The following is a 13,920-nucleotide window of genomic DNA, read 5'->3' on the forward strand; positions in this document are numbered from 1 at the left end:
GCGTCGCAGTAATCTGTGTGATGGTGTGGCACTGCTCGTGTCAGCCTTGCCAAAGAAAAGTTGCAACGGGTGGTTGTGCAGTGGAAGCTTGCGTCCTATTGATGTTGGCAGAGTTGACTTTTGACACTGTAAGCCCTGAAATGGAAGATGAAGGAAGGTGATCTTCTGAGCCATAGTGACCATTTCATTGACAAGCTCACAATTGCTGACACAGTGTATGCCATGCGGTGTATTACATGCACAAAGCAGGTTATATGCATTGTCTTTCCTATTTGCAAGGTGGCAAGCATGTGATCCATTGTGTTTGGCAAAAAAGACCAAATGCAAACTGCTTCCACCTCCTCCTGCTTCTGCCAGATGTCAGCTCTCCTGTGGAACAGGCCCTGCAACCCTCGTATGCACAAGGTTGCCTGGTGCTGAATTGCTCACACCTGCTGCCCCTTTGAATTACGCTGGGCCCCATATTGGATTTCAGAGGAAAGGAAGACCACAATGTATGTTTTGTGTTGGCCGTGTATTCAATTGCTCTAACAACTGGCCCACATGTCCATGGCTGTGACAAATTGGATTCTGCCTTGCAGGAGTACAAGGGTGGCCCCTGCCCCAGAAGTCTTTGGCTCACTGTACAGGATTCCGTTCTCCCAGTACACCTTGAACATCCCTGGGGACTTCCCCTGGACTTGTGTCTCTGCCTGTTCATGCAGATCTACCGAAGTGGGACAGTCACAATGTCCTTGGCAAAAGTCAGTCTGGCTTGGGCCCCCAGCTAGAGACAAGTGTCCTAGCTCGGGGAGGCCTGTGAAGTTTGAATCTCCTGTGTCCTCCACCTCAGGCACAAGCTCTACACCAGTAGGCAACCCTGAAGTCTTGTGTTGCTGCAGCAGATGCTCCAGTGGCCACCGATACATGAGGGAAAGAAGTGAGGACACCCTTGGGTTCCGCACATCACTAGTCCCCTCTCCGGCAGGAGCTGGTGTCTCTGTGTGCTCTGGATCTGGACTATGTAGTACCGGCGGTGCCAGTCTTATGCGATCATCAGCTGGAAGAGCCCCTGGACCCATGGCCACAGTGCTGCTACCCGAGTTGCTTCCTTGGAACTCGATCGTGTGACCTCAGCAATGATTCCGGCATCAAGTCTATTGTTTCCTAACAGCCTACCCGAATGGCATCTTTAACAGTGACGTAGAGCTGATAGACTCCCCCCCTCCAAATGAACTCCATGATAGCCAGTGGGCCTTGGGTGAGACCATCTAATCCCCTGACTAACCTGGGAGGACATGGGATGATATGATCCTTCTGCACCCACTGTCGTTGGCAGTGGTGATACTCGCAGCAGTATCATGCAGTGCTTGGTCTTTGCTCCCGTTAATGAACACGTGGTTCAAAAATATCTCTGTATTAGCTGGAACTGCGGCCTCAGTGGGAGACCCAGTGCCTTTCCCTCTCAGAGATAAAAGGGTGCATTCGGCCAACCCAAGGCTGAGCAGGAATTAATCCGCTACGATGCACACATTGACTATATCTTCCTCTTCCTCCATGAGTGTAGCGTGGCCTGCAGCCGGCTTTGATCTACGCATGGAGGCAGGATCTCCCTTCCTATGTCTAGGATCTCTGCAGGTAAACCAGCCTTACAGGGCAGGGCTATGAGTGTGGACGCCCCAGTGCTAGAGGTGTCCTTACTTCTCCTTTCTGCTGGAGCGGATGATGTAGGTAACAGATTTTTCCTTTGTGACTTTTGGGGCCCTTTCTTGGCAAGAGGGTGCCAACCTTTGTCCTTGCCCTCTTTGGAGTTATGTTTTTGTACACCTTTGTCATCTGGTTTGGATGCAGTAGCCATGGCTTTCTTTTGGATGTGAGTAGCCAGCTCCCGAGGGTTAGTGATGGTCTTGTCCACTAAATGCAGGTATAACTCCATCTCGCATTGTTTAAGAATACTCTCACATGCAATCAGATTAAACATGCCTGCAAATGTGTCAACATTGTTACCTGTGACCCAACCACTCATATACTGCAGGGATTGATGCATAAACACCTCAATTGTTTGTCAACCCTTCTTGGTGTGCACGCTATTGAGGTACTGTTCTGGGGTCCTGCAGAACTTCAGGAGGACTGCGGCCTTCAATTTAGAAAATATTCTTCACCATCTCAAACAGCTGGACTAAGTCCTTGGTGAGGTAGCGCCTAGGCTTCCCTTGGGAGCCACCGCTAGAAATACTTCCTTCCCCACTGGAAGTTTTGGTGGCGACTTTCTGGTCCTCAAGCTCCACCTTATTGTATTTATTTATACATTTATATTGCGCTGAAGCCAGCAGGCATCAGGGCGCATACATTTAGACAGGGGAACAACATACCAGAACTACGCAGCATAACAAAGTCCCTTTGCTTCTTCTCCTCCGGGGTCACCCTCCTTTCTTCCCGGAGGTAGGGTCTGTTGGGGTTGATTACAGCAAGATGACCTAGGTGTCTGGCTGAAACTCTGGAACCCTTTAATGCATGTGACCTGTGGGAGGCTTTTGACCTTTGGGAGTTCATCGTGCTTGCCTGGAAGGAGGAATGCTGAGAAGCTCTAGAGCCGTCACTCTCCTCAGTGGTCTCCATGCCCCCTGGGTGCATGGGCATCAGGGCTAGGGGATCCAACTCGTCACTGGTCACCGGACAGCCCTCCTTCCCCCTAGCTTCCTTGAAAGCTTGGAGACTTTTCAGCAGTTCGGCTTTCCTAACCCTACTGCTATGAGTGAGACCCATCTCGCAGCAGAGGTCATGCAAGGCACTTGCAGTCAAGGCCGGGACAGTGATCATGTTGAATTCCATTGGTAAAAATGGATAGAAATACTGTAGCAGTAAAAACTAACATTAACTGCACACACTTATTTTTGGGTAGCTGAGCTGTAGCCACAGCTGCCACCAGTGAGATGAATTGCATTCTGCCTCACAGGAGTACAAGGGTGAGTTGGACTAAAATGGCCCACCCAACCCTCACACTTCTACAAACGAAAACCCAACAAGGTCAAAAAGGTAAAACAGGGACAATCAATAGATATACCTCTGCCTTTCTGTGCTAATGCAGGCTGGGGGAGGGCTATACTCTTAAGAGGGGTGTGAAGTTGAACAATTAGTGACCCAAACAACACAGTATCACAGTCCATAAATAAAGGGAATGTCCAATCACGGTTCTGTAAAAATATAAACACTATAATAAAACACACCATCTGCAAGAGGAACGATAGAGATTACTTTACAAAAACCCATCCCAACGGAAACAACAGAAGAGATACAGCGAACTGGAGAAAGCAGCACTCTGAGTATAGTTCCAAAGGAGGTAGGTAAGGTACTACCAAAAAGGATCTGTTGGCAAAGACAGGGACTATTCTGACCTAACCAGTCTCTAGGGCCCAAGTGGACCATGGGGGCAGTTCAGTGTCACAGTACCTGAGTTCAGTTCTTGGTGGGCTGACGCGTCAGACATGGGTTTGAACAACAATGCAAGTTGATCAGGCTCAGTGGGGCACGTAGGATCGTGGAATCCTTGTCAACAAGCGACATTGTGCAGGGGCGAATGACGGTGCTCAGTGCGGTCGAACGGTGGCGGTTCAAGCGATAGAGGTCGGTTGGTCCCAAGAACACTTCAACATTGGCCAGGCCGAGTCGGTGGGCGACGGTCATGAGGTGGTGATCAATGGTGCACCAATCTGTAAAAATGAGGCAGCAGTTCTTCGGCAGTGAGCAGGTGCTTCGGACCTGGCAAGTGACGTGCTTGGCAAGGGCACAATGCAGTGTCAAGCTGAAGGTGATTCTGTGCAATAGTTCGACTGGTTGGAGGAACACAGATACCAGCACTAGCACCTTCCCTCTTGCTCAGTATCTGGTGAACGTGGACTGACCAGTTTGGTGACAGTGAGCAGGGAGCTGTGTTTGATCTAGCCCTCTGGGTTGCTCTGAGGCCTTTGCCAAGGACTCAAGGACAGGATACTGCAGTTCAGGGTCTGATATCCTGGCACTCAAGATACATTGCAGATTTTCGGTCCTTGTCCACAGCACTGGCTACTCCCTATGTTCCCTGGGAGTGGTTCGGGGACAGAGCTTTCTTCTGTTTGGGCCAGTTCTTTCTTCATATCCGGCAGAGGACTTTGGCCAGTGCAACTGCCCCAAAAGATGTCCAGGTGAGAGTCTTCAGAACTTCTCTTTGCCCTTAAAGGATCCTTGAGGAACTGAAGGCGTTCTTTTGAAGGGTTGCGATACCCCCTCTTCTAAGGGCCCAAGTCCGCATATGATTGATCTAAAGCTAGCCTTCTTTAGGGGACTTATCACTGCTCCTGGCCGCAGTGGACTTTTCCCTCTTGATCTTGCACCCAGGGTGCTTTGCTCCATAGGAAGTAGGGTGGATAGGAAAGGGAAAGAGAGACATCAAGAGACAAAATGGTGGAAGGCTTCTTCCACTTCCCAGAGCACTCCTGACTATTGTACTCCTGCTCCCTTACCACTGGCTGAACAACAAAGATCCTTGAACGTGCAGCACCCTTTTGTGAGGCAACTCCTCCTAAATGGGTGTGCTCCTTTGATACCTGGGCCCGGAAGAGCTGCCTGCTCTGCAGCTGTCTCCAGGGGAGGGAGTTACCGGCCTTTATAAGAGAATCAAAGAGAGGCTGGGTTTCTGTCCTGCCCTGTAGCAGCTTTGGCCCGTCTGACCAGAATACACAATGCTGCAGTCAAGTGGGACTCTTGTGAGCCTTGAACCCGCTCTGTGCCACAAGCAGAGCAGGTGCTGCAGATCAGGCTACTGATGCATGAGGGAACAAGAGCACTATGCCTTTGGCATGGAATTGTGATGTAGGGGGGTTGGTTAGCAGATTAGCCCTTTGGAGAAGAAACTACCTGAATCATTCAAACTCAGAAAAAAAAGCCAGGGCTTTGTGCCCTCTCCAGGTGGCTATTCCTTACAATGGTAAAGGTGCTTTTTGCTCCATTGACAGCTTTAGTGCCCATCCTTCTGTAGCCATAACTTTGTTGCACAATTCTGGTACCACTTTGTGAGAAAAGCAACATTGGTCTGGAACATCCCAGCAATCATTGACTTTTCCCATAATGTCCCGTAATCCAGCGTTTTCCCAAAAATTAATAGGGCAAGTGATCTGTTCCCACCAAAATGTCTAGGTTAGCATCGATCATGCAGTGTTTGTCATGGCACTTGTCATATTTTGGGCCATGCGGAAACACATCCATAACACTGCCCTTATGCAATGATGGATCACTGCTATGTGCTGTTGGAGGCACAAGGGATAGCTTGGTGTCCTCCTGCAAGTACCAATCACTGAAGAAGCTGTACTATTTTCAGGGTTAATAGTGCAGAGTGATGCATGTATGCTGCTTGCCTGAAGGTATGGGGATGAATGCACCTCTGAATTTGACTTCTTCCCATTTCTGACCCAGTGTTGATGCATTTGGGACTGCATAGATGTGGTCCTTAAGTTTCTCTCTGTCTTGCCCCGGCACATCGTTTTCTAGCAAAGAGTTCATGTGGCCAAACTCAGTTGCTGTTTATTCTCTGTGAAGTACTGCCGCACATTTGGCTTTTGTAGCGGGCTAGCAGTACACAGACTGAATTTTATCTGGGCATGATGATGCTGGAGAGGTGATGGTACTGATGACTTTCTGATTTGATTTTGATTAGATTTTTTTCATTTCTTACGCACACCAGACAGGAACCTGTATTCGGGCGCAGATGTTAACTATATCACTGATAGCCATTGGAATGATTGTGGAGAGGGGTACGACTTTTATTTAAATAGGAACGTTTTTAATCTTTTCCTAAAGATTTACAGTGAAGGAGAAGCTCGGATGTCCCTCGGAAACTGGTTCCAAATCTTTGGTCCAAACACCTCAAACCTCCTGTCTCCTTTCTATATCTTTGTGGTCCGAGGCACACACATCTGGAGTTTGTCTTCAGAACAAAGCTTTCTTGTTGGATGGTAGACACAGACTTTGGATGCAAGGTACCCGGGCGCCAGATCATTAATGCTCCTATATACCAGGCAGGCCATCTTGAATTTAATATGGTCTTTGACCTGTAACCAGTGCAATGATCTGCGCAGGGCGGACACATGGAGAAACTGTACTGGAGCCCATCAAGTAGATCCTTGTTATTAACAAGGGACTGAAACTGGCCACAAACCACTTTCCACAATATTTTAGTGGGTCAGCATAAGTTGGCCACGGGGCGATAGTTTTTATATATTGTGGGATCCATTGTAGATTTTCTTAACAAAGGTTTCACTATTGCCTTCTTTAGAGGCATCGGCACATGGCCTTCTTGTAAAGATTTATTGATGAACGTGGTTACAAATGGAGTTGTGTCGTTCGCTAGATCTTTCCCCAGATTAGCCGCCATTGGGAAGGTCCAGTCATTCAATTGCTTAAGATGGAGTATTAAGCCATGTACCAATTCTTCATTTACCATCTGGAAATGGAATTCCTCCTTTCCCCCCTCAATTTCAGACATGTCGCTTTCTGCAATAATTCCCAATACCTTTTCAGATGCCCTTTCCCTGGCTATCGTTTCTTGGATGTGTAAGAACTATTTTTCAAAAAAGAGATTAAATGTATTGGCATCCTCCTGCGTGTATGTAGTGGGTGATAACATACAGGAGGGGGTTTGTGAATCTGTTCACTATATCAAACAGTGCATTAGCTTGAGTCCCTGCCTGTTCGATTTCTTTATGGAGAAAATCTTCTTTAGCCTCGAAAGGTGCAGTTTTGTATGTTTTTAACATATATTTTGCCTTACTAGCTTCACTGGATAATTTGGATAACCTCCAAGATTTATTTGCCTGGAGAACCTGTTTCTGCAGCAGGGTTAGTGCTGGTCCAAACCATGATTTGGATTTTTGGGCCAATTTTAATTTAAGGGGAGCATATTTATCGCAGATCTCCTCGAGGGTAATTGACCTTGCTTTAAGAAACTCCTCACAGGGGAGCATCACATCCAGATCTGTGAGTCTTCTCTGTATTTTTTCCCCTGGAATTCTTTTTAAATCTGCTGCCTTTCTTATGCAGGTCAGTATGCTCTCTCTCCCGCCAACACCTTTGAGTGTTGTGTTATCCTGTTCTGTATGCCAAGTCATGATTTTATGTACTTTCACATCTGCAATGGTAGGTTCGCCTGCGTGATCAAGCAAGCATGGGACCCTTTACCCAGAAGACCTAGAAGGCTACTGCCCCCTCACTCATCTACCCTTTATTGGCAAGACCATTAAGAAGACCATCCAGCTCCAACAACACAAAAAAGTTCACCTAACACAAGTACTTCAAGAATACCAGACCGTCTTTCGACCAAGATGCAGCACTGAGACTACCACTGAGTCACTCCTCATCATGGACAAAGGTGATCCATCCCTTTTGGTCATGCTCAACATCTCTGCCAAAGGGCTACTGAACGCCCTTTCCCCCTGCATGGTGTTGAATGCTGCAGTCCTTTAATGGTGTGACTCCTACCTCACCAGCAGGCACCAGCTCACCCGGATGGGCACCTGCAGATTCCACCAATGACTAGTGGCCTGAATAGCCCCACGAGGGTCTAGTTTCTCCCCTGTCATCTTAAAGCTCTACATGGGCCACTGGGGGCATAGCTGGCCAAATTCAGAATCGCAGCACACCAGTATACTTATTACACCTAGCTATAGCTGAAGTTCAACTGCCTTGAAGACATTCACCAATTATAACACTGCTTTTCCACCTCTTAAACCTGACAGCCAAGTGCCTACCTGATAATTAACCCTTCCACCACAGAGTTCATCTTCCTCCAAGCACCACCAAATACATCCCAGTTAAAAGCTGGCTGAAAGGATCTCGATGGCTTCTATCGTCCAACTTCCCCCTGGTGCAAAGTCGCTCGGCTTCAACATCAATTGCAGTGGCTTCTCCTTCAAAGCATACATCACCAAGAAGACACAAACAGCATGATATCTGCTCTCCTGCACCAAATCAAACCTTCATACCCACCTCATACTTCAGATCTCGCGAAATCGGGTGTGTGATGAGGTAAAGTGTCATGCTCTGTTGCAGGAGTACTGGGTCACATCGAGGGAATTACTGCATCGTTTAAACAGTATCATTACGACCCAGGCGGTAAGTTACCGCCTGGGTCGTACCTTTACCACCATGGCGTAAACTACGTTTACGCCATGGTGGTTGGCGGACTTACCGCCCCATTCTGAGGTTGGCGGGGCGGTAAGTCCCCAATCCCCATTTACCCTTCCCCATTCCCATTTTTGCCCCATAGGGCATAATGGGAGTGGGGAAGGTGTTAATTACGCCACCGTAAATTACGGTGGCGTAATTAACAACAAGGTCCCTTAGCGCCATGGATTTTAACACCTGCTAAAAGCAGGTGTTAAATCCTCCATGGCGCTAAGGGACCTCGGAATCAGGCGGTAAGGGTCGGCGCTGTTTACGCTGCTGGAAACCCCTTACCGCCTGGGTCCTAATGAGGCCCTATAACATAGTAAAAATAAAATCCAAATTTCAACATAACTAGTGGCCCTCCATTGGAACAAAGGGGCAAACATCTATGGTTTCCCCCATTTATTTCAAGTCCTGACATTCCCTAAAATCCTAAAAACATTTGGAAGCAGTGGAACATGATGTGCAAGGAGGAGATTGAGAATGTTTTGGAAAACAGCATGACACTTTCTGGATTTGGTTTCACCAGAGTCAATTACACCTAAGCAAATGGAGTAAATGGATTGGAACATGAGTTTATAATGAGAGAATTTCGTCTGAAATTATAGGGGCTTGTAAAACATGGGTGAAACTACATACCGAACACCATAAGATGAGGTGGTGACTCTGTTTTCATTGAAAGGAACTGGGGGAAATATCCAGAGAAGAAGCAGTCAGTCAGTAGAAGGAGCACAGAGGAGAGGGAGCAACACCTAACTGCAGCAATGATGACAATACGTATTTAAACATTGTGGAGCTCATTTTCTTAAAATGAGTAATTTGGCGGGGGAAGGTGATATTCTGTTTGCAGAGCAATGTAAACGGCTCCCACTGCCAAGATTTCATCATTTGAACACAGGGTGCAAATGTAAAGGGCAAAAGGCGGCGTCCACACTTGTACACTGCCTTTTGTCCTTTACATTTGCACTCCACAGTGCAAAGTGAGTAAAAGCTGCCAGGCATGCTTGCATGGCAAGCAGCGCTCACAATTAAAATGAAACCCTCGCCGACAGGCTCGTATGTCGGGCGGGTTTAATTTCAACTGTGAACACTGCTCACCATGCACACATGGTAATCACGCAGTGTTCACAACTACAATTGCAAGCACGTTGGGGAGGGTTTAATTGTAATTGTACATGCTCCAAGCATGTAAAATGGAGCCCTATGGAGTCCACCTGATTAATGCTTGTGCATGAAGCAGGCGGACGCCATAGGGATCTCCAGCATTTGCACTGGCATGAACATCATGAACATGTTGGAGCATTTGTATGGCAGAGAGTGGCAGAAATGCAAGTTGCGTTCTGCCCCTCTTCTCCACCATACACATCCTGGAAAATGAGCCATTGCATGAATGCAAGGCGTTAAAGCTTTACGCATTCACATTACAGCTCTATCGAACATGAGCCCCTGTGAGTAACGTGGTGATTCATTTTTGGGATATTAGAAGGGGAAAGAGGAGTACATTGGAAGCTAGATGCTTATGTGAAATGCACAGTTTAAATTGTTTTCTGTTTGCTTCTAAGGAAATGTATTTCCCAAAACATGTTGTTGACTACATATAATTAAATTGATCATTTTGATAATAAAATACAATTTTGAGTTTAAAATATGAGAGAGGTATTTTGGACTTAATACATTACTGTGGAGCAGATAGTTCACAATTTGAATAGCACATTTCCTTTGGTACATTGGCTACACAATCACCATCTGCACCACTATTCCTTAAATTTGTTTTTATTAATGTTTGTAAAAGAATGTTAGACATAGTCTCTGTATTCACAAAACCCTGTGCACAGAAGGGTACTTAAAATGTTGTTACTGATGATTCTTTTATGACTTTGAAGACTAGCAACAAGGATAGATTCAGGGCCAGCCTTTGCCACAGGGTGCAATGTAGCTGCCTAAGTGCTGTTGCAAAATGGGAGCCTTTCCTTTAAGACTAAAGTTGATGCTCAGGTGGAGACCTTCACTGTTTGGCGAAGAGGGCGCTGAGGTTAAGGGAGGCAAGAAATTGATGTTTCAATTTATTTGATCAAAATCCGACCATACATCATCTCTCAGCACCATGTCCTGCTGCAAACACTGCCAACTGTGGAGACCGCCAACGGATAGGGTCCATACGATAGCACACTCGTGCAGACTTCAGTGATCGGTGGCAGGTTGTCCTGCTGACCTGCGGTAGATCTAAGAAGATGGCAAGGCAACCACCCACGTGCCAATATCTTTGATTTGTTCCTGGATACTCTTGTTTTCTGTAACTGGAGGATTTTGTATTCAGAATTGGGTCTTCTTCAGAATGACTTCATTTCCATCCTTGTTCAGAATTAAATTTGATGTCGCTCTAAAGACAAACATGTGCAAGAAAATCAGGGCGACAGACATCCACCAAGAACGACAACAAAAGCAGGTCTTAATAGAACAGGAAGCAAACAGACATCATAATCCATCGTATAACCACTTCCAACAATTGAAAAAACTAATTGCAGATTAGCAAATTAATAAAACAAGCACGTCACTTTTCTATTATTTCCTCCCTACCTTACACTGTAGGGCACATGCTCACCTTCCCCACTTATATACTGCGTGTATGCCATGTTTGCACACTAAGATGTGGTAGATACTTAACAGACTTATTTGCTGGTTTCAGGGCTGCATGGAATCCCGCTTAACCTCTGAAAGAATTTTGTATGGTCTCAATAACCATTTATTGAGATAAATAACAACGATTGTACCGCTTGAACCCAAAACAATAAACATAGTCATAGACCACTAAATCTGTTGTAACTTGAACTACGTCACATTCTCCACTCTTCTGGATCATGGAAAGGGTGGTGGCTGAATTGTAAATTCATATCCTGTCCAAATTGGATCATTGCAATATCCTCCTCCGAGATCTGCTACTGAAAGAAATCGGCAGAGTACAGTCTGTACAAAAGAGAGAATCTTGCTTAATCTTTAGACAAAACAAACAATGCTATAACAGATGTCCGCAGAAACTGAAATTGGCTCCCTGTTCAGAAGAGCATACAGTTTAAATTCCAATGCATGGCCAGGAAAGAGTTCTGGAAGTCTGCCCCGTTGGCCTGTCGTTAGCTCCCTGTTCCCTTGTATTGATCCCTGCGATCTGCTCCCCTCGCTGTTTTGTTTCCACAATGACAATGTAAAGTGGTCTGCTGCTTCCTGGAGCTAGGTCCACACTCTATAAATACCCTAATAATAATAATAATAATAATAATAATAATAATAATAATAATAATAATAATAAGACTAATAATTATAAAAAGTACATCCCAGATGACCTGAGCATCTGCATCCCAACCATAAGTCCGTCAAAGGCAACAAACCGGTACAAAAAAACTGTCAAAATGAAAAGATTTGTTGAAAGAAAGCTGTCAATGGCTGTCTTAAAAATGTAGAATGCAATCCCTCTGAAATTCGGGAAGGCCTCAAAGTAAAACAATCGTGCTAATATGGGTTTTACAAATATCCAGAGGATTTAGGCAATGCCATCGATTCCAGTCAATTATCAAATAGTTCTACAAACAAGCATTTAAATTGATTTCGTGTGCATCTAGCACTCGAAAACCTTGTATTTCTCAGGTATACCCTTGTATTAAACATTACGGGATAATCTATCATGCCCTTCTTGTCCCTTTTCCATCATCCCCTTAATCTGAAGAATACAATATACCTGTGGTGAGCGACAAAGCAGCAAATACACTGTTTTAGACTGACTCCTAGGGGCTGGTGGCTCCCCCAATAACTAAGAAGCAAACATCTATCCAATCACAGTTCAAAGGTATCCTGTTTTGATGGGAATTTTAGAGTGGGTCTAGCACAAGCCCCTTTCCAAAACATGTATTTATATTTGGAGGAGTTTTTCTAGGGTAGCCAAACTGCAGTGGGTACAGTGCCAGAATGTTGATTTGCTGTCTTTTGCGAAATGTAGTAAAATCTCCCTTTTCATAATTGCTTTCTTTGTTGAATTTGATGTATTAGCTGTGGTATTGCTACAAAAATAAGGGTGCCTGTTAAGACCCAGATCCTTCAGGCAAATCACATGAATCAGGAAGATAGTGGATCTCGGCAGCTGAGACTGAAGCCTTTCTTCATATAAACACTCTTGATCTTATCAGTATCACAAAATATATTTATTTATGTACAATATTCACAGTATTAATTCGTACACCGTCTCACTTAAATGAAAAAATGTTTTGACATCTACATGTGTATTCCACCATTCATATCATCATTCATTCACACACACATTATCAAGCATATCTACACAAATGAGTTATTCAAGCATCTAAAAGTACTCCAGCAATTAAACAATCCCTAACACCTATTTCCATTCTACATCTGTGTTCATATACAATTCAAATAGCAATCTGCTTATTTGACATAATGGACATATGTTTTGGCCATCGTAAAAGCTACAGATGAGCCCAAAAACTTAATGCAAACTTCTTCAGCATGCGGGTAGGTTAAACATAAAACCTGCCCGATGTTAAAGAGTGAAGATGTCGTCTGGCCTGAATCTACGGATAAACAAATAATACAACTTAAAATGGTTTCAGTCTCTAATTTTAACGACACAGAAAAACGTGTGTGTATACAATCAAAAAAGTGTATACTTGCTGGCACTCACCGCCAAATAACAATGTTGGGGGTGGTGTCAACACAGGAATGAATCCTCAGCCCTGCTGTGGTACAAGTGACAGGGGCCTGAAACAAGAGAGAATGAGGCACAGAATGAGCCTCCCTTCATATTGCAATTGAGTAACTCTTTTGGTCTCTTAATCACGTGAATTCTACATGTTAAAGAGAATGGTCTTACCTGAATATCTTATCAGGGGTATTTCCCATATGTCAAAAAGTGCTAACGTGCACTTCACCTATGCTTTAGACGGATGCAGGTGTCTCTTTACTTTATACCCCAGGACCAGTGGCATGGATAAATGCATTGCACACTGATTTTTGACATAAGGGAAATACTCCTGATAAGATATTCAGGTAAGACCATTCTCTTTAACATGTAGAATTCACGTGATTACGAGACTCGTTTTGCGTGAAATGAGGACTTGGTTTGTTTTAAGTACATTAATGACAGTGTGGTGTTGAATCAACGGGGGAGACGTGTAGTAATGTGCTGGTGAACATTACTTGCAAGTGTGGTGGAAGTCAGCGGAATGTTATAGTGCCAGTGGAATGTGATGGGCCTTGTGGAATGTTGGTGTCTTTGAATGTGATGCGTGATGTGCTGGTGAACATTACTTGCAAGTGTGGTGGAAGTCAGCGGAATGTTATAGTGCCAGTGGAATGTGATGGGCCTTGTGGAATGTTGGTGTCTTTGAATGTGATGCGTGAGGTGGACAGTTAGAGAGAGACCTCAGCTGGAGGTGGATGGGCATGTGATTTCTTCCCATGTACTTGATGAATTTACCTGTACAACTGGTCCCAATAAATGTCTCGGGAGGATACCTCAGCGGCAACGTGCTCGCCTTGGAAGCAAGATGACACGGAGCACGCAGTTTCGATCCCCGTGGTTGCTCTTAGAAACCTCTGGATATTAAGTGCGTTATAAATAACCTATCATATCATATCATATCATATCATATCATATCATATCATAAACTATATGTAGCTTACCTGGTTCCTGCGTGCTGTGTGGTGGAAGGACCCCACCTTGGTTACTTCATTGGCGAC

General features: G+C 45.1%; 1 protein-coding gene across 2 annotated transcripts in view; it reads right to left on the reverse strand.

Moving 5' to 3' along the window:
• Window positions 1–9,918: 9,918 nt before the first annotated feature.
• LOC138566964 (solute carrier family 22 member 6-B-like) overlaps window positions 9,919–13,920 on the reverse strand; it is a 356,440-nt gene continuing 352,438 nt past the window's right edge. The window contains exon 8 of one of the 2 annotated variants that reach the window (XM_069644749.1): window positions 9,919–10,555. In XM_069644749.1, the coding sequence (XP_069500850.1) occupies window positions 10,489–10,555 (67 nt within the window). In that variant the 3' untranslated portion in view covers window positions 9,919–10,488. The remainder of the gene's footprint in view (window positions 10,556–13,920) is intronic. The other variant, XM_069644748.1, reaches the window with a different exon arrangement.

This window comes from Ambystoma mexicanum, chromosome 2p (genome assembly GCF_040938575.1).
Source record: "Ambystoma mexicanum isolate Mex_15411 chromosome 2p, UKY_AmexF1_1, whole genome shotgun sequence".
Classification (NCBI taxonomy): Eukaryota; Metazoa; Chordata; class Amphibia; order Caudata; family Ambystomatidae; genus Ambystoma; species Ambystoma mexicanum.